Raw genomic sequence first — 22327 nt, forward strand, 5'->3', positions numbered from 1 at the left:
GAGCGGAAAAACAAAGCGACATGCCCTATCTTCGGCCGTTTACGTCTCTGACCTCCCATTGACATCAATGGGAGGCAGAGAAAGCGTATTTCGCGGCGTTTTATGCCGGATTTTCCTCCTGCAAAAAATTCCATGTCACCCAGCCTTAAACTTTTACTTTAAAGAAGTGTTGTGTGTCTATTTTTCTGCTTGGGTCAGATTTTTAGCCACAAAATTGCATGAAGGCTCCTGTGTGTATAAACTACCGAGTGGCATTTTGAGAATATGTCGGGTGTCTACTTTGAGAAATCGTATGGGTCTAGGGGTTTAGTATGAATTTTACAATTCAGGTTTTTAGGCTTCGTTCACATCTGCGCTAAGGCTCTGTTCAGACAGCTTTCCGTCGGAACTGAGCCCTGACAGACACAAACGGAAACCATAGGTTCCATTTAGATCAAAATTGATTTCAATGGGTGATGGATCCTGTGCCAATAGTTTCCGTTTTTCTCCATTGTGCAAGGGTTCCGTCGTTTTGGCGGAATCAATACCATAGTCGGCTACACTATTGATTCAATCAAAACAACGGAACCCTTGCACAACGGAGACAAACGGAAACCATTGACACCGGATGCGTCACCATTGAAATCAATGGTGATGGAAACGGAAACCTATGGTTTCCGTTTGTGACTGTAAGGGCTCCGTTCCGTCGGAAAGCTCTGTCGGAACGGAGCCCTAGCAGATATGAACGAAGCCTTATTTGTACATGTCAAAAAAGGGAAAATTGTCCCAGGAAAATTGTCCACAGTTGTGCAAAATGTCCAGAAACCCATGGCAGTAAAATGGTTAATGTAGAACTTGCATTTTCAGCAGTTGCCAAAACTTAAATATGTTGCCGAAACATGGAGATCTTAGAAAAATATAAAGATAATAAAAACTCAGAAGCAATATTTTTGATATGAATAAAATCAAAATATATTTTTAATATGAATAGGTAGGTGAAGGCAGCTATATAATCGTATTTTAATTCGCTCCAAAACCAGACTATGGTACTAATAAAGCAGAGTTCAGTATGGACGACAATTGACAACTTCAAGGCAGAAAATCTCATGTGCTACTATGCAGGGTGTCCAAACGGACTTACTAAACAAGTTGTATATACCTTACATGACACTTGTATATCGTACCGGTTTCCATAAAGATACACGTAGAGAGAAAATAAAACTATAAACCCCTTTACAACAGTGGTTCGATCTAGGGTTGTCCCGATACCAGAATTTGGACTTCGATACCGATACTTCGTTTAAGTATTGCGATTTCGATACCAAAACCATACTTTGCCAACAGTAATAAAAAAAAATGAAAAAAAGAAAAAAGTTCTTTCTTTCTTTTTCTGATGTGAGGCGCGTGGTGTGATGAATTTTGAATGTGCCTCACATTAATAGTAATTAACCCCATCATGTTTCTCAGTCATAATGGGTTAATGTGTAAGGTTCACGATGGGGTTAATTACTATTAGGGTATGTTCACACGCTAGCTGTCCTTTACGTGTGAAAAGACACTGTTTTCAAGGAGAAAACAGCTGCCTCGTTTCACACGTAAATGCTCCTCCTCGCATTTTGCGAGGCGTCTGTGACGCTCGTATATCTTGAGCTGCTCTTCATTGAGTTCAATGAAGAACGGCTCAAATTACGTGGCAAAGAAGTGTCCTGCACTTCTTTGCCGAGGCAGTCCATTTACGCGTCGTCGTTTGACAGCTGTCAAACGACGACGCGTAAATGACAGGTTGTCGGCACAGTACGTCGGCAAACCCATTCAAATGAAGGGGCAGATGTTTGCCGACGTATTGTAGCCCTATTTTCAGACGTAAAACGAGGCATAATACGCCTCGTTTACGTCTGAAAATAGGTCGTGTGAACCCAGCCTTAATGTGAGGCACATGGAGGTTAAATTCATCACACCACACGCCTCACAATAAGTGATAGAAAGCAGTTTTTATTTAATTTTTTTACAGCGTACACCTCATAAATGATGTAAAAAAAATAGTTGTGCAGGTTATTACGGCCGCGCCAATACCGAATATGTGAATATTTTAAGTATTGAGACATATTTTAATGTTTGTTGTAAAAAAGGTGTATGTTTATTTTTTTTTATTCAATATTACTTTGTTTTTACTTTATTTGTAAACTGTAATGTCCTGGCATATATCTATATGCTGATAGTAATGTACTGGTATATATCTATATGCTGATAGTAATGTACTGGTATATATCTATATGCCAGTACATTAGCCTGTGTACGTATAGTAAACAGGCAGTTGTTAGGACATACCTAAGTATGCCCTAACAAGAAATATGGTAGGACAGCCATGGGGTCCTTCAATGGACCCTGGGCTGTCTGCCCATATATGGTATGTCCCTCAATTGTGTCACAGGGATTCCTGTGATGCGATCCAAGGGGGATCCCCCTTCTCACTTCCTCTTGAATGCTCGGTCAGCTTTGATCGCAGCATTCAGGGGAATAGCAGTGGAGATGAGAGGTTTCTCTTATCTCTGACGTTAGAGCGGGGCTGCGGTTGTGTAATATAGCCATTACCCCGCTCCTGACAGGAAGTGTGTGTGCGGTCAGCATGAGGTGAGGCGGCCGGCACTGCACTAATAAGCAGCGGCGCAGGCATTGAAGGCAGAACATGGGGGTGTTTTGCAGTGCGCCCGCCATGTTTTGTCTTCCATGCCGCCGCTCATTAGTGCAGCGCTGGTCGCATCAGCTCATGCTGACCGCGCGCACATGTCAGGACTCAGGAGCAGGGCAATGACTATTACACAGCCACAGCCCCGCTCTCATACATTCCTGTCATGTGTTACTATACTTAAAGAGGCTCTGTCACCAGATTTTGCAGCCCCTATCTGCTATTGCAGCAGATAGGCGCTGCAATGTAGATTACAGTAACGTTTTTATTTTTAAAAAACGAGCATTTTTGGCCAAGTTATGACCATTTTTGTAATTATGCAAATGAGGCTTGCAAAAGTCCAAGTGGGTGTGTTTAAAAGTAAAAGTCCAACTGGGCGTGTATTAGGTGCGTACATCGGGGCGTTTTTAATACTTTCACTAGCTGGGCGCTGTGAAGAGAAGTAACATCCTCTTCTCTTCAGAACGCCCAGCTTCTGACAGTGCAGATCTGTGACGTCACTCACAGGTCCTGCATCGTGACGGCCACATCGGCAGCAGAGGCTACAGTTGATTCTGCAGCAGCATCAGCGTTTGCAGGTAAGATCGACTTACCTGCAAACGCTGTTGCTGCTGCAGAATCAACTGTAGCCTCTGGTGCCGATGTGGCCGTCACGATGCAGGACCTGTGAGTGACGTCACAGATCTGCACTGTCACAAGCTGGGCGTTCTGAAGAGAAGAGGATGTTACTTCTCATCAGAGCGCCCAGCTAGTGAAAGTATTAAAAACGCCCCGATGTACGCACATAATACACACCCACTTGGACTTTTGCAAGCCTCATTTGCATAACTACAAAAATGGTCATAACTTGGCCAAAAATGCTCGTTTTTTTAAAATAAAAACGTTACTCTTATCTACATTGCAGCGCCTATCTGCTGCAATAGCAGATAGGGGTTGCAAAATCTGGTGACAGAGCCTCTTTAAAGTATCGAAATACATGAAATAACGGTATTGAACCGTTTGGGGATGCACAGTATCGAAGTTTCGATGCATCATGCATCCCTAGTTTGATCTTGAGGTATTTATAAAACAGTGACTTAGTGGTTGGCGCTGTTGCCTTGCAAAACTTGAGTCCTGGGTTCAAACTAGACCAAGTACAACATCTGCATGGAGTTTGTATGTACTCCCTGTGTTTGCGTGGTTTTAATTCTAGGTGATCCTGTCACCTGACAAAAACACACTGATAGGTTAGGCCTCATGCACACGTCCGTATTCTGTTTCAGTATTTGGAAGCCAAAACCAGTAGTGGAACATAAAACAGGGAAAACCTATAATGTTTGCACCTCTTCCGTGTTTTGGCTTCCAAATACTGAAGTAAAATACTGACCAGAATACGGACTTGTGCATGAGGCCTAAACGGTCATTCCTAGTACGTGTCCGAGATAGAGAAACAAAACTACGAGCCTTATTGGGGACAGTAACTGAGGTGAGTGATGACAATCTCTGTACAGCACTGTGCAATATGTTGGTGCTATAGAAGAAACAAGGACATAATTTAAATAATTACTAAACATAAAAAGGTTTTCTAGAAGTAATTAATCTAATCTTAAAGGCTATGTAAACCTTTGAAAGGGATTTTTTTTTTTTTTTATAAAAATGTCCAGCGAACGGTGCAACTTCATAATTAGTTTCTATTCAAAATTATTTTTTCTTTTGGAGATACAGCTGCTTTGTATCCGATATACAGGGCAGCTGTATCGTTTGCTAAATTATGCTCCCATCAGGAACTTAGATGTGATAGATTACAGGTGGATCCTGCCTGTCAGACACACAGGACCTGCTGACACTGAACCGTCAGGTCCGCGGGACTGATAGATTCATGTTTTAAGCGAACGATACAGCTGCTCTGTATACAGGATAGCTATATCTCAAAGTCAAACAAATTTTTCATAAAAACTAATTATAAAGCTGCACCGTTCACACTGATTGACATTTTTATTTAACAAAAAATCCCTTACAAAGTTTTACATAGAATTTAAAATAAATTTCCTAATTTGTTAGGGTATGTGCACACACAAACTCAAAAATGTCAAAATATGGAGCTGTTTTCAAGGGAAAAAAGCTCCTGACTTTGAGACTTTAAGCCCCTCGCCTTTTTGGAGCTGTTTTTCTATAGAGTCAATGAAAAACGGCTCAAGAAGTGACATGCACTTCTTTTTCGCTAGTGTTTTTTTTAACGCGGCCGTTATTCAAAAACAAAAACGCGTTAAAAACGCCCCATCGGAACAGAACGCCGTTTTTCCCATTTAAGTCAATGGGCAGATGTCTGGAGGCGTTCGGATTCCGATTTTACGGCCCGAAAAAAAAGCCGTGTGAACATACCCTTAACCCCTTAGTGACCAACACTTTCGTCACTAAGGGGCCTTAGGCTAGGCTAACGCTTTTTCACGTGAGCCTAGTCTAAGTCAGCTGGGCTCCTGCTCCAACACCCGCGATCGAAGTTTACTTCGATCCCGGCCGCTTAACCCGTTAAATGCTGCCATCAATAGCGACCGCGGCATTTAACTTGTTTACAGAGGGAGTGAGCTCCCTCTGTCACCCATCACCCATTTCCGTTTGCATTAACATTGATTTCAATGGTAATGCTTTCGTGGCAAATGGTTACCATTTGTCTGCGTTCCGTAATGTTTCAGTTTTTTAGCGGAAACAATAGTGCAATTGACTAGCACTGTTCTAGGTGGTCCACAGCCCGAGATATGGCTATTTAAAGTGATCCCCCTTCCCTCCAGCCACAGTCTCTCACACTGTAAGAAGCAGCTTCATGCTGATAGGACAGCATCGGAGGCTGTGAGGTGGCTCCACCTCAGGAGAATCGCTGGTGTTGACACTAGGGATGTCACGATACCAGAATTTGGACGTCGATACCGATACTTCGTTTAGTATTGCGATTTCGATACCAATTCGATACTTTGCCACCAGTAATAAATAAAAAAGTTCTTCCGTTTTCTGATGTGAGGCGCGTGGTGTGATGAATTTTGAATGTGCCTCACATTAATAGTAATTAACCCCATCATGTTTCTCAGTCATAATGGGTTCATACGTAAGGTACATGATGGGGTTAACTACTATTAATGTGAGGCACATGGAGGTTAAATTCATCATCGCACCTCGTGCCTCACAATAAGTGATAGAAAGCAGTTTTTATTTTATTTTTTTACAGCGTACAAATCATAAATTATGCAAAAAAAATTGTTGTGCAGGTTATTACGGCCGCGCCAATACTGAATGTGTATATTTTATGTATTGAGACTTATTTTAAGGTTTATTGCAAAAAAGGTGTATGAGTATTTTTTTTAAATGTAACATTACTTTATGTTTTTACTTTATTTTTAAACTTTAATGTACTGGCATATATCTATATCCCAGTACATTAGCCTGTGTACAGATAGTACACAGGCAGTTGTTAGGACATACCTAAGTATGCACCAACAACAGGAAATATGGTCAGACAGAACTGGGGTCCTTCAATGGACCCTGGGCTGTCTGCCCATATATGATATGTCCCTCAATCGCGTCACAGGGAACGCGATCCAAGGGGCATCCCCCTTCTCACTTCCTCTTGAATGCTGCGTTCAGCTTTGAACGCAGCATTCAGGGGAATAACGGCGGAGATGAGAGGTTTCTCTGATCTCCGCCAGCGGGGATGCGGCTGTGTAATACAGTCATTGTCCCGCTCCTGACAGGAAGTGCGTGCGCGGTCAGCATGAGGTGATGCAGCCGGCGCTGGACTAATGAGCGGCGGCTCAGTCACGGAGGACAGAACATGGGGGTGTTTTGCAGTGCGCCTGCCATGTTCTGTCTTCAGTGCTGCCGCTCATTAGTGCAGCGCTGGCCGCATCACATCATCCTGACCCCGCTCACTTGTTGTCAGGACTCAGGAGTGCGGCAATGACTGTATTACACAGCCGCAGCCCCGCTCTCATACATTCATGTGTTACTATACTTAGCCGTGCAGGCGCACAGCTAAGTATCGAAATACATGAAATAACGGTATCGAACCATTTGGGGATACAATGTATCGAAATAGTATCGAAGTTTCGATACATCGTGAATCCCTAGTTGACACCCAATTGTCTAGTATATACTTCCGTTGGCATATTTAGAAAAAAAGCTCATAACTTTTAAAAATTTTGGGACACAATTTTCACTAGCATCATCAGTGTGACAGCGTTTATTAGATTAGCTAGGAAATTGGGCATTACTAAATTAGTGACAGATCCTCTTTAAACAATTTAAAAGAAAAAAAGAAACTTTGCTCACCACACCGATAATCTTCTCCCATCCTGGTCCACTCAGCATGGCGCGGCCCATACAACGTTCGGCAGTTGGGCAGCGCCAGGAAGTTGTATGTGAAGCAGCACAGATGATGTTGATTGCTGCGTCACATATAAGGCTCTGACGCTGCTTGGCTTCAAGACCTTGTATGAGCCGCTCTGGAATGCGGAGGGGACTTGGATGGAAGAAGAGGAACGGTGAAGTGATAATAATTTTATGTCCAATTGGAGCATGGGAATGGATGCCACATGGTGGCGGTCCCAGTCAGCGGGAAGATGAGACAGATTTATTAAGAGGCGCTATTGCATTTTACTCTAGCTGAGCAGACAGAGAAGACTGGTGTATTAAATGCCAGTCTTAGTAATTCTGCCCATATGTCTAGCCCCAGTCTTAGGCCCCATGCACACCGACCGTATTTTTGTCCACCCGTAAATACGGGTCCTTGGTCACCCTTATTTGACTCGTATTGCACCAGTATTTACGGACCCGTGCCCGTAAATACTGGACCGGTGTCACCCGTATTCCAGGGCATGTTTTTGGCTGCAAAATTGCACTGCAGTAATCGGCAGCCCTTCTCTCTATCAGTGCAGGATAAAGAGAAGGGACAGCCCTTTCCATAATAAAAGTAAAAGAAATTCATACTTACCCGGCCGTTGTCTTGGTGACGCGTCCCCCTCTTGACATCCAGCCCGACCTTCCTGGATGACGCGGCAGTCCATGTGACGGCTGCAGCCAGTGATTGGCCTGTGATTGGCTGCAGCGGTCACATGGGCTGTAACGTCATCCCAGGAGGCCGGACTGGAGGAAGAAGCAGGGAGTTCTGGTTAAGTATGAACGTCTTTTTTTTTTTTTTACAGCTTTATCTATATTGTGATCGGAAGCCACTGTCCAGGGTGCTGAAACAGTTACTGCCGATCGTTTAACTCTTTCAGCACCCTGGACAGTGACTATTTACTGATGTCGCCTAACAACGCTCCTGTAATTACGGGTGCACACACGTAGTCACCCGTAATTACGGCCTGAAATAGGACATGTTCTATCTTTTTCAACTGCTCGGGCACCTTCCCGTAAGCATACGGGGAGGTACCTGTGGCCAATAGAAGTCTATTGGCCTGTAATTACGGGAGATTTTACGGTCGTGTGCACGGGGCCTTAGTAAATATAATACAATGTAATACAGCACTCTGGATCAACAAAGCAAGCATTATGAAAAAGTAAACAGTTGAATACAATTGGATGGTCAATATAAGGCTGGGTACACACAGTGCGTATTTGTTGAGTTTTTAGATTGCATTTTATTGCTTTGTTATATAAAAACTCCCATGTCTCTCGATGAGAGTTTATCAGCACCCCAAATGCAACAGAACCCAGCTAAGTATCAAACACACTAAGCAAAATGTTATTTTATGGAAGTAGAGTGGTATATTAAAATATAATATTTTTTACTTTGCACGCTTTAAAATCAAACGACCACCACAAATAAACGTTCTTGAGTTGACTGCAGGCCGTTGTTAGTACCAGGTAAACATGGGCAGATGCCAGTGTGCCACTGGGCTCGGGGACACATGACTGACAAGGGGGGTAGACAGGGAGTCCATTGAGCTTTTGTCAGCTCCGGGTACACACATACATGGTGCCAGCCCTGGTTGTCCCCATCTATTTAGCTATTCCAGAGTTCTATGTTTCTTGAGTGGACAACGAATACGGTCACCAATGCAGTTCCTACAGCGATCTAAAATTCCAGATGGCACAGCTACAGATCCACATATCTATCCCAATCCCATGCTGCTGGAAAATTCATCTTTCAGGACTCTAGGAAAGCAGGGTAAAAATCAATCTGCGAGTTCTAATGGCAGCCATACTGTCGGTCACCTAAATTTCCCAGAACAAACAACATTGCAGCAAAATCTATGTAGAGAGGGCCACAATCACATGGAAAACTGGGCCAATAAATATATTCTTACAGCACATCGCTTCTCAAGCCGATACCAGAACAACAAATTATTGTAGACCCCTAAACAAGGTTCCTGCACATTTATTAGCCAATCACGGCGGACCTTACATGTTCCGCTGTGAATGCGTCTCATCAAAAATAGCGATTACTGGGTGACAAAAGTGGAGCTGACCCATGGGATCAATTATATTTCAGGAGAACAATCTAATTAACCCCCGTGCTACCAAGAGCCATAACCGATTACATCTGAAATCACAGCGTTACTTGCAATGCATTTATCAGCTTGATCTCTAACCCAGGAGGAAATTAAAACTTTAAACGAAGCAGAATTAAGTCGATATTCAGGCGTAGGGAAAATGGATGCTCTAGATACCGAGTCCGTACAAAACGTGTGATCTTATTCTCATGGCCATAGAAACCCACAATCACCCACCGCACAGGCAGGTTCTAGTAAAGCGCGACATGTTACAAATCTCCACCTTTCAGATGGCAAATCCATGCACTGACCTCCAATATAAGGAGAGGGCAGGTCATTCATAGAGATGATTGGAAAAGGCCCAAAAAGTTACATGACAAGCAACAAATTGCAGGGCGGCGCACGGAGTGCGCTAGTTCATATATTATACGCATATCACATGTATAGATTTCCAGTATTTTCTTACAATGATGTGTGAAAATCTGGTTCACATCTAAGAGACCTGAGCTCTTCCGTTGCTAAGGAAACGCCATAAGAGATACATGAAAATAAATGAAATAAAAGCTGCGGAGCCGTCACTACCAGAGTAGACCTCAATGTCACAGCACAGGGGCTTCCATCTGGAAAAGGACAATACATAGAAATAAAGCGCTACTTTTCTGTCACACAAACCGCAAACCTCGTACTCACATAGTGCTTCTCCTGCTGGCCCATAATCCCATGGCTGGAGGAGAACGCCAGAGGCTTCATTATGAGGGAACACAAGCCGGGCTCAGGTTAAACATGGTGTGCGGAGCTGCGGGGAACAACCACCTCAGAACCAGCCGAGGCAGAAAGGAGGAGCCGGGAGAGTGTGCGGCAAAGCCGTCCCCGCACCAGCAGCGGCCTCCATGTTCACAGCGCCGGGAGCCCCGGCATCTCTGACTGCAAAGCGACTAGTGAAATCTCATCCGTCCAGCATTCTTTCAGAGAAGAAAGACCATGGCTAAAGCGGAAGAATAGGAGGGAAAGAAGAAGAGGAGGGGGAGGAGGATTGGAAGTGAGGAGGGGGGGGGGGTGTGAATAGAAAACAAAAATGGCTGACCGCCCACAGAGTCCTTTTCAGAAGGCTTAATATTCTATTGGATTAGTCCGAATCGGAGACAGCCCTAAGTGAGCAGCCGAGCAGTACTGCAGGTTAGCAGACACTAGCATGACTGTGGATGGGAGGAGGTCCAGGGCAGAGCGCAGAGAACCTCCTCCCTGGATGCCACTATGCGGTGTGAACACTGACCAGCGGGCTCTGCTAAGCTCACCAACTTCACACCATTATTCATCGCACCGTCACATTGATAGACGTTTCATCTAATGACGACCATCCCGCTGTAAAGCAACAAGCGAATCTCTGACCCGAAGCATCTCCCATTACAGCAGCGCAACACACACACATATATATATATATATATATATACACACACACACACACACACATATATATATATACACACACACACACACACATATATATATATACACACACACACACATATACACACACACACATATACACACACACACACACACACACACACACACACACACACACACACACACACACAATCCCCCTCCTCTCTAATACGCCAATATAATGACATTATTGTGCTTACTTTGGAGGACCATGGCTGCAGGCAGTTGGCATAGCAACGCACAAGGAAAGCCATTTCCTGGGCAGCGAGAAGGCTTCCTTTTCTAAATAAGAAATAAATTCCTCTTAGGAAGGGATCGGCATTGCTGCTTCCAGCCGGAAAAACCGCGTGACTGCAGTGCGTTGTCTGAACCTGCACAGAACGCGCGGGGCCAGGGATGGACCAGTAATTCTCCCCTTAGTGTCTTCGCTCCTCATATTCTGAAATATTCAACTCACATGAAAGGCGCATTCCTCCAGAATCGCCCCCTCACGGCCTTAACCCTTTCAGCTGCTCAAGGTAGCAAAAAAATGGACAAGTCAGAGAGTCCGTAGCCGCCTCCGGTCTGGGGTCCGGCAGCTTTCAGAGGGAGGGATTCCTGGGAACACCGGCTTCTAATCAGTCCAATGAAGTCAAGGTAATGAGTAGAACCAAGTGAGAAATCCGCCGAAAAGGTGCAATAATCTCCCCCTCCAAAATGCAGAGAGTGGCACACCCATGCTCTGACACTGCATTGGCACAGTCTACAATGTCCAATTCGTTACAGCCTACTATTAGGGATGTCCTTCAGAAGTTAAAAGGTTAAACGGCTCTTACCTTGCTGACTTCACCCCTGACTCACTCCCACAGAGCCACAAAATAAAGATCTCTTATGAAATATTCAGCCGGATCCTGGCAGCACAGCAGAGTGGTATTATATGTGAGCTGCCACTGGCAGGGTGGGTGATCGGTGAACAAGCAATGCAATGGAACTTTTTTCCCTCTTGCACATGGAGCTAAACAGGGGCTTTCTGTTCCTTAGACGTAGCACCAGCGCTTGTAATGTCCGTCCACCTACATCCTTGTAGCTTTCATGTGCTAGGAGATCCCCCATAATAATAATAATACTCAATCAGCCATTCATTTCTAAGGCGTGTACTACGAATAAGACACCGCTTGATTGTTTGCGCGCACGTTACACGGGACGGAAATACTGCGCAATTAGCGTTTACACAAGATAAACGGACATGCTACGGATTGGGGATCCACACCACAGGTCAATTTCCACACGTTTTCAGCGGATTTATTCCGCAGATTTGCTGCTACTGTAATACGCTGCAGAATTTCCGTCCCGTGCACAAGAGGCCTAAGATTTCAGAGAACATCCGCAGATGTACCTCCATACAAAACCTAAAAATTCTAGTGTGACTGCTGCTAATCCAATGCCCTCAAAAGAAGAAAATCAATATATATGTCCCGAGACAAACCGTCTTGTAGAAATCCTGCAGAGAACACAGGGGCTCATTTCCAACTGATCAGTTCCATTTTCCACTGGTAAACCACTGAGGGTGTGGCTTAGAAAAGGGGGTGGGGTTAATGATCTGCATGTCTTACTGCAGATAGGGCAGAGGCTCCTGCTCCAGCCAGTTGTCTAAGGCTATGTTCACACTGGGTATTTTGCCTTTTTTTGACGTGGAAACCGCGTCGCAAAACTCGGCAAAAACGGCCCGAAAATGCCTCCCATTAATTTCAATGGGAGGCTTCGGCGTCTTTTTCCCGCGAGCAGTAAAACTGCCTCGCGGGAAAAAGCAGCGACATGCCCTATCTTCGGGCGCTTCCACCTCTGACTTCCCATTGACTTCAATGGGAGGCAGAGAAAGCGTATTTCGCGCTGTTTTATGCCCGCGGCGCTCAATGGCCGCGGGGGAAAAACTCCGCGGAAATCGGCATGCAGGGAGAGGAATATCTGCCTCAAACTTCCAAACTGAATTTTGAGGCAGATATTCCTCCTGCAAAATACCCCGTGTGAACATAGCCTAACAGCCATGGTAGGGAAGAGCAGGAAGAGGAATATGGCTGGTCATGGAAAACACACAAGATTTCTTCATATAATTTTTCAGATTTGATTGCAATATGAGCCAAAATAGGATCAAAGAGGACCACGCAGCGTATCTGACCTGGAACCCGCCGTACATTGTGGTGAGTTTTTTCAGACAGAATTTTCTCTGCGGAAAGTAGCGTTAAACGCTCATACTTACAAAGGCCGTTAAGGAGATGCGTCCTTTCCGTGCAGTCTGGTCCGGCCTCCCTGGATGATGATGCAGCCCATGTGACTGCTGCAGTGGCAGTCACATGGAATGTAACGTCATCCCAGGAGGCCAGCCCTCTGATGTCATCCAGGCCGGCCAGCCTCCTGGGATGGCGTATCATCCCATGTGACACCGCTGCAGCGGTCACATGAGATGCAACGTCATCCAGGAGGCCAGACTGCGGGAAGGAAGAGGGCATTCTGGGTAAGTATGATTTTTTTTTGCCGTAGTTGCAATTTATGTGGCGTAATCGCTGCGAATATGCCGCAAAATTCGCAACACTTGGCTTTCCATTGTGGGTTCTGCATCCCCATTGAATTCAATGGGGAAAACCCACTACGAAAAATCAATTAAAAAAACGCAGCATAAATTGAACTGCGGTGCAGAGTTTAATTCTGCAACATGTCAATTTCTTAACGTTTACGCAGCATTTTTTTCCGCAGTGTGGGCACGAGATTTTCTGAATCTCATCCACTTTGCTGTTACTGTAAATGCTGCAGAATTTTCTCAATCATTCAGTTGCAGAAATTCCGCAGGGTTTACGCTATGTGGGAACCCGGTCTAATGGAGGAATCATCAAAACTATATTTTGTGTGTGAATTTTCTAAGTTTGTTTCCTTTAATGAGTTAAACTGTTCTGATAGGGAAAGAAATTCACAATGACGACAATGTTCTCTATGCTACAGGCAGGCACAGGGACAGCTAAACCAGCCCCCAGACTAAAGGGTTCACCAAACAACGACTAATCAGATTCTGGTACTCAGAGTATGACCTTGGTGGAGTGGCACATTGGAAGTCACATTTCAGATTTTAGGCTTTGAGGGGACTAAAGCTTCCAAATGTCAAAAGAATAGAACATCGCTCATTCCAAATAAAAGCTTCTCTCTGCTTTGGGCAATCTCTACTTGTTAGAAGGGTCCCTCGATAATAAGCTGATCACAAAGTGCCCCCCGGCAGTAACCAATGGGGATCAGCTGTAATCTGTGGGGAAACCTAGCAGTAAGTGCTCAATTTACGTGCAGCGCCACCACAGGGAAATTTAAGTATTACAGAGCTCATTAAAATCGATGAGTTGTATGCGTAATGCAGAGGTCCTCCAGAGCGAGAGACTATCTTTGTGAACCAATCTCCACAATGGGTAATAGGCGAGGGTCCTAAACAGAGGATCTACCTCTATTAACCCAGAATTCCCTAATAGGGTATATGAAAATGTTAAAGAACTAGGAGTACCAAATCTCATTTGTCTAGCAGACATGGCACAAGAAAGACTGGGAAAGGGCAGGGTGGTACACAGCGCAAGATAACTTGCTAATGCCAGGAAATGGTTTCCTTCCAGGAAGGTCATTTAGAAATTGTTATTGCAAAGCCATTGTTTTTACCAGCAAACCAATAGTGCTGCCATCACGTAAGAAAGTGATGAACTGTAAGGTAAATAATACTTCGCACTGCATAAAATCAGCTACATAACATATACATGCAAGAACGATCGTACACAAAAATACAACAGGCAAACGTATAGATTCCATGTAGAAGCTGACCTGTTGGATGTGAACCACAAAACAGCAAGAGATAGTAGAATTCAAGTGTATTTAACCCCTTAATGCACCGGGATGTACCGGTACGTCCTGCATTGCAGTGCTTTAAGGCACCGAGACGTACCGATGCATTCTGGCTAACGGTCACCCTGTCCAAGGACAAGTTGACAGAACTGTGCCATCAACTGCTTGACAGTTGATCGGCACAGTAAATTAGCAGGGGGCCAATCACAGCAGTCCCCTGCCGGCGATCGCTGTGGTTGGTCAGCCACAGCAGACTGACCAATCACAGCTCCTTGAGAACGTAATTTTAGGTTTTGTAGCTGGCTCAAGCGGAGCCAGCGACGGGTGTCAGCTGTATATTACAGCCGACACCCCGCTGTAACGGCCAGGACCGAAACTAGCCTCCGATCTGGCCGATTAACTCCTTAGATGCAGTGATCAAAAGCGATCGCTGCATCTAGGTGATTAGATCGCACCTGATGGTTGCTAATGGCAACGATTGGTACCGGGGGTGCAGACAGTTGCTATGGCAACCAGGGGCCTAACAAAGGCCTCCTAGTACGGAAGCCCATCAGGCCCCGCCGGGAGGCAAAGCCTTATAGGCTTGCGGTCAGTGAATAGCTGACAACTCTAATATACTGCACTATGTAGGTAGTGCAGTGTATTAGAATAGCGATCAGGGCTTCATGCCTTCATGTCCCCTAGTGGGACAAAAAAAGTTAATAAAACTGTTGTAAAAAAAAAAACAAAAGTTTCAAGTTAAAAAAAAAAACAACCGCCTTTTTCCCCATAAGAAGTCTTTTATTATAGGGAAACGCGGAAAACATTTAAAAAAAAAAGTACACATATGTGGTATTACCGCGTCCGTAACTACCCGAACTATAAAAATATCATGCTATTTTACTCGCACAGTGAACACCGTAAAAATTTTAACTAAAAAAACATTCCAAAATAGTTTTTTGGGTCATTACCCCTCCCAAAGCAGAATAAAAAAAAGTGGTCTAAAAGTTGCATGTGCCCCAAAATTATACCATTAAAAACTACAGCCCGTCCCGCAAAAAAAAAAAAAAGACCCCCCACAGCTTTTTTGACGGAAAAATAAAAAAGTTATGGCGATCAGAATATGGCGACACAAAAAATTAATTATTTGCAACCAAAGTGATTTTGTTGCGCAGACACTGCATAATATAAAAAAGCTATTTACATCTCGTATCGCCGTAACCATATCGACCTGCAGAATAAAGTAAAATTGTCATTTATAGTGCACAGTGAACACCGTAAAAATAAAGAATAAAAGAACTTTAGCAGAATTGCAGGTTTTTGGTCACCTTCCTTCCCAAAAAATGAAATAAAAAGTGATCAAAAGAAAAATCGCATGTACCCCAAAATGGTACCAATGAAAACTACAGATTGTCCCGCAACAAATAAGCCCTCACAGGGCTCCGGTGGAGAAAAAATAAAGACATTCTGGCTGTCAAAATGTTACAACACAAAATGTGCAGATCGTTCCAAAAGCGGATAAGATCGGGCGCCATTTATTTGTGTGACACTGGCCACACATCTATGATTATTTATTTACCCCATTATTATACCCTCTTATTATGCCCTGATGTGCCCCACACAGATTACATATGCCCCCGCATTATAACCTGAAATACCAGCGAAAATCCAAACAGAACTACCACTAAGCAAAATCTACGCTCCAAGAGCCAAATGGCGCTCCCTCCCTTCTGAGCCCTGCAGCGTGCCCAAACAGGAGTTTGTGTCCACATATATGGCATCGCCATACCCGGGAGAAGCCGCTTAACAGTTTGAGGTATTTGTCTCTAGTGGCACAAACTGGGCACAACATATTGTGCACTAAAATGGCATACCTGTGGAAAAATGCAATTTTCACTTCGCACCATCCACTGAGTGTTCGTTTCTAATAAAAAAAAAAGAAAAACCTGTGGGGTCAAAATGCCCACTACACCCCTTAAAAAATGACTCGAGGGGTGCAGTTTCCAAAATGGGGGTCACGACTTGGGGGTTTGTTTTACTATTTGACCTCAGAGCCCTGCCATCGTGGACCAATGCTGCGAAAATCACCAAAATAGGCCTCAAATGCGCATTTGCTCTTTCACTCCTAAGCCCTGTCATATGTTCAGGCAAATGATAAATTCCTTGAGGGGTGTAGTTTACAAAATGGGGTCACTCAGGGTTTTCCACTCTACTCTGATACCTAAGGGAGCTCTGCAAATGTGACATGGCGCCCGTACAACAGTCCAGCAAAATCTGCGCTCTAAAAGCCAAATGGCGCTCCTTCCATTTTGAGCTCTGCCATGTGCCCAAACAGCAGTTTAGGGCCACACATGGGGTATTGCCGTACTCGGGAGAAATTGGGTAACAAATTGTGTGGGGTTTTTTCTCCTATCATTCCTTGTGAAAAAAACTACATGTTTTTGGAAAAAATAGAATTTTTCATTTTCACTGCCTAATTCTAATAAAATCTATGAGACACCTGTGGGATCAAAACACTCACTACACCCCTAGATGAATGCCCTGAGGGGTATAGTTTCCAAAATGGAGTCACTTCTCAGGGGTTTCTACTGTACTGGTACCTCAGGGGCTCTGCAAATGCGAGATGGCGCCCAAAAAACAATCAAGCAAAATCTGCATGCCAAGTAGCACTCCGGCCATTCTGAACCCTGCTGTATGTCCGAACAGCAGTTTATGACCACATGTGGGCTATTGCCGGACACTAGATAAATTTCTTTACAAGTGTTGGGATGCTTTTTCTCCTTTATTCCTTGTGAAAATGAAAAATAAAATCATTTTCACGGCCTAATTCCAACAAATTCAGCAAACAAACAGTGGGGTCAAAATGCTCCCTTTACCGCTGGATAAATTCCTTGAGGGGAGTAGTTTCCCAAATCAGGTCACTTTTGCGGAGTTTGCACTGTTTTGGCCCCTCAGCGGCTTTACAAATGTGACATGGCGCCACAAACCATTCCAGCAAAACTTTAGCTCCAAAAGTCAAATGGTATTCCTTCCCTTCTGAGCCCTGCCCTGCCTAAAAACAGCAGTTTATTACCACATATGGGGTATTGCTGTGCTCAGTAGAGTTTGCTTTATAAATGTTAGGATGCTTTTTCTCCTTTATCTATTGTGAAAATGAGAAAATCCTGAGCTAAATCTACATTTTATTAGGAAAAATGGCGATTTTCAATTTCATGGCCTAAGTTTAGCAAAAAACCTGTGTGGTCAAAATGCTAACTATACCCCTATATAAATTTCTTGAGGGATGTAGTTTCCAAAATAGGGTCACTTTTCCACTGTTTTGGCACCACAAAACCTCTTTAAAACCTGACATGGTGCCATATATATATTTTTTTTTAAAAAGGTGGCCCCAAAATCCACTATGTGCTCCTTTGCTTCTGAGGCCGGTGCTTCAGTAAATAAGCACACTAGGGCCACATGTGGGATATTTCTAAAAACTGCAGAATCTGGGCAATAAATATTGTGTTTCTCTGGTAAAACCTTCTGTATTACAGAAAAACATGTATTACAAATGAATTTTGGCATAAAAAATAAATTGTAAATTTCACCTACTTTGCTTTACTTCCTGTGAAACGCCTATGGGGTTAAGAAACTTTCTGAATGCTGTTTTGAATACTTTGAGGGGTGCAGCTTTTGGGGGTGATTTATGGGGACTTTCTAATATATAAGGCCCTTAAAACCACTTCAGAACTAAACTGGTATCTAAAAAAATAGCCTTTTGAAATTTTCTTGTGAGAAATTGCTGCTAAAGTTAAACTTATAAGCCTTGTTATGTCCTAGAAAAATAAAAGGACATTTAAAAAACAATACAAACAAAGTAGACATATGGGAAGTGTTAACTAGTAAATATTTTGTGTGGTATTAGTATCTGTCTTACAAGCAAATACATTTAAAGAGGCTCTGTCACCAGATTTTGCAACCCCTATCTGCTATTGCAGCAGATAGGCGCTGCAATGTAGATTACAGTAACGTTTTTATTTTTAAAAAACGAGCATTTTTGGCCAAGTTATGACCATTTTTGTAGTTATGCAAATGAGGCTTGCAAAAGTCCAAGTGGGTGTGTTTAAAAGTAAAAGTCCAAGTGGGCGTGTATTATGTGCGTACATCGGGGCGTGTTTACTACTTTTACTAGCTGGGCGTTCTGAGGAGAAGTATCATCCACTTCTCTTCAGAACGCCCAGCTTCTGCCAGATCACGCTGTGACGTCACTCACAGGTCCTGCATCGTGTCAGACGAGCGAGGACACATCGGCACCAGAGGCTTCAGTTGATTCTGCAGCAGCATCGGCGTTAGCAGGTAAGTCGATGTAGCTACTTACCTGCAAACGCTGATGCTGCTGCAGAATCATCTGTAGCCTCTGGTGCCGATGTGTCCTCGCTCGTCTGACACGATGTAGGACCTGTGAGTGACGTCACAGCGTGATCTGGCAGAAGCTGGGCGTTCTGAAGAGAAGTGGATGATACTTCTCCTCAGAACGCCCAGCTAGTAAAAGTAAAAACGCCCCGATGTACGCACATAATACACGCCCACTTGGACTTTTACTTTTAAACACACCCACTTGGACTTTTGCAAGCCTCATTTGCATAACTACAAAAATGGTCATAACTTGGCCAAAAATGCTCGTTTTTTAAAAATAAAAACGTTACTGTAATCTACATTGCAGCGCCGATCTGCTGGGGTTGCAAAATCTGGTGACAGAGCCTCCTTAAATTTAGAAAAATGCAAATTTTTGCACATTTTCTCTGAATTTTGGTGTTTTTCACAAATAAACCCCGATATAATCAACCAAATCGCGCATATGGCATCGTTAGGACACGCTGTTTTTATGTTAATAAACAGAAATGAAGGAGGTGGTTTCATTTGTCCCTTCATTTCTTTAAGAACTGTTGCGCGAATCACGCGCAGCACAATGGGTGCGTGATGCGCAAAAAACGCCCAAGTATAGGACATGTCGTGAGCTTTACGCAGCGGACTGTCTGAACGGCTACATTGAGTTACATAGGACCGTGCGACGCACGTGATTTTCACGCGGGTATCACGGCCGTGAACTACGTTAGTGTGAATAAGGCCTAAGACAAGCGTCTCGGCTGTATGTTTGAGTGTAACAAGCTGGATCACGCTTGTTTAACCCCTTAAGTGCCACAGTCAATAACGACCGCAGCATCTGAGCCGTTAGAAACAGGGGACAGACCCCCTATAACGTTCCATCCCTTCCCCCAACGCAATTGTGGGGTGTCCTGGGAGCCTAATGAAGGCCCCCAGGTCTGCCATCTTTGTACTCATACATCACTTTAATAGGAGCATGTCAGAATCACGATATACTGCAATATAGTATTGCAGTATATCTCGCAAACGATCCAATGGTCACTGGTTCAAGTCCCCTAGGGTGACTAATAAAAAAAAATTACACCGTTAAGTAAAGCTTTTTTTAATATATTTTAAAAAAAGACGTTAAAAAAATATCTCTTTTCCCCATTTTCTGCCAAAAGCAATGTAAAAACGAAATAATAATCTACATAACTTGTATCGCCGAGTCCTAAAAAGCCCAAACTATTACAATACAACATTTAACCCACAAGGTGAACGTTGTGAAAAAAATGAAACCGTGAGAATTGCTGTGTTTTTGTCCTCCTCTACCAAAAAAATTTTTACAAAAAGTGATCACAAAGTCCCATGTACCCCAATAGAAACGACAGTTCGCCGTGCAAAAAATAAGCCCTCGTACCGCTCAATTGACTGAAAAAAAAAAAAGTTATGGCTCTCAAAATATGGCGACACAAAACAAAATTAACAACTATTTTTTTTAATGTTTTACTCCTTTTACAAGGAAAAAATATGTCAATTCATTATCGCCGTAATTGTATTAACCCGCAAGATAAAGTTAACATGTTGCTGTTTTTTTCTACATTGACGGAATAATAAAAAAAAAGTTATGCCTTTTGGAAGGTGGAGAGGAAAAAAATGAAAATCTGGAAAAAGGAGGGATTAAACAAGACCAGACAACCATTTCTTGAGTTGAAGTTGGTAATGATTTATATTTAACCCCTTCCCGCACCTCGACGTGCAGTTACGTCAGTGTTTCGACAGTTAACCGCCGCACGGCGCTACACCACAGCGACAGTTAACTGTGCAGGGTGTCTGCCCTGCATTCCCCGTTGCCGATCAGCGGCCCATCGCCGCTGATTTCGGCAGTTAACCCCTTAATTGCGGCGTTCGATTGCGATCGCCACACTTAAGGTGTTAAGCGCAGATCGGCAGCCCCGACGTGAAATCAGGGGGGCTGGCGATGGTAAACCAAGGCAACCGGACGCCAGACAATGGCTTCCGGACTGCCATGTACAGAAGCCTATGAGGACGAGCCGGAGGCTGGTCGTCGTAGGCTTCCGGTCAGTGTGACTGTCACGTCACAATGACAGTTGGAATGCATTACACTACGTAGGTAGTGTAATGTGTTCCAGCAGCGATCAGAGCTGCAAGTCTAAGGGTATGTGAACACGAGAACTGTCTTACGTCTGAAAAGACAGACTGTTTTCAGGAGAAAACAGCTGCGTCGTTTCAGACGTAAAAGCTCCTCCTCGCATTATGCAAGGCGTCTTTGACGCCCGTAATCTTGAGCTGCTCTTCATTGACTTCAATGAAGAACAGCTCAAATTACGTTGCAAAGAAGTGTCCTGCACTTCTTTGCCGAGGCAGTCAATTTACGCGTCGTCGTTTGACAGTTGTCAAACGACGACGCGTAAATGACAGGTCGTCGGCACAGTAAGTCAGCAAACCCATTCAAATGAATGGGCAGATGTTTGCCGACGTATTGTAGCCTTATTTTCAGACGTAAAACGAGGCATAATACGCCTCGTTTACGCCTGAAAATAGGTCGTGTGAACCCACCCTAAGTGTCCCCTAGTGGGACAAGTAAAAAAAAAGAATAAAAATGTTTTTAAAAAAGTGTAAAAATAAAAGTTAAGTAACAAACAAGAACTGCTTTTTTTCCTGTAAGAAGTTTATTATCGGAAAAAAACGAACACGTAAAAAAAAAGTACACATATTTGGTATCACCGCGTTCATAACGACCCCAACTATAAAACAATATTATTTTTCCCGCATGTTGAACACCGCAAATAAAATAAACTAAAACAATGCCAGAATCACTATTTTTTGGTCACCACCTCTCCCAAAATATAGAATAAAAAGTGATCAAAAAGTCGCATGCACGCCAAAATAGTACCTATACAAACTACAACCCGTCCCGCAAAAAACAAGCCCTTACACAGCTCTTTTGACTGAAAAATAAAAAAAAGTTATGGCTCTCAGAATATGGTGACACAGAAAATAAATTATTTTATTGCGCCAACACTGCAAAATTAAAAAAAAACTATATACATATGGTATCGCCGTAATCGTATCGACCCGCAGAATAAAATATAATGGTCATTTATAGCCCAGGGTGAACGCCGTAAAAAATAAATAAAAATCATTGTCAGAATTTATGGTTTTTGGTCACCTTGCTTGCCGAAAAATGGAATAAGAAGTGATAAAAAAAAAAATAAATTGCATGTACCCGAAAATGGTACCAATGAAAACTACAGATTGTCCTGCAACAAATAAGCCCTCACACGGCTCCAGTGGTGAAAAAATAAAAAAGTTCCGGCTCCCAGAATATGGCGATGCAAAATGTGCAAAGTGTCCAAAAGCGGATAAGAACGGGCGCCATTTATAAGTGCGACACCGGCCACATATCTGCGGATTATTATTTATTTACCCCATTATTATACCCTCTTATTATGCCCCTGATGTACTCTGCCCAGCCTACATATGCCCCCACATTATAAACTGAAATACCAGCAAAACGCCAGAGCTACTACCAAGCAAAATCTACACTCCCTAAAGCCAA

General features: G+C 43.5%; 1 protein-coding gene across 12 annotated transcripts in view; it reads right to left on the reverse strand.

Annotated features, from left to right (window-relative positions):
* RAPGEF2 (Rap guanine nucleotide exchange factor 2) overlaps positions 1–22327 on the reverse strand; it is a 310680-nt gene that overhangs the window by 57018 nt on the left and 231335 nt on the right. For 2 of the 12 annotated variants that reach the window (XM_075860296.1, XM_075860295.1), the window contains exon 1: positions 10776–10983. The exons of 8 other annotated variants lie outside the window; for them this stretch is intronic. In XM_075860296.1, the coding sequence (XP_075716411.1) occupies positions 10776–10829 (54 nt within the window). In that variant the 5' untranslated portion in view covers positions 10830–10983. Of the gene's footprint in view, positions 1–9819; positions 10407–10775; positions 10984–11032; positions 11281–22327 lie in introns of those variants that run through there. 2 more of the 12 variants (XM_075860293.1, XM_075860292.1) reach the window with 2 other exon arrangements.

The sequence above is a fragment of the Rhinoderma darwinii genome, chromosome 1 (assembly GCF_050947455.1).
Source record: "Rhinoderma darwinii isolate aRhiDar2 chromosome 1, aRhiDar2.hap1, whole genome shotgun sequence".
Lineage (NCBI taxonomy): Eukaryota > Metazoa > Chordata > Amphibia > Anura > Rhinodermatidae > Rhinoderma > Rhinoderma darwinii.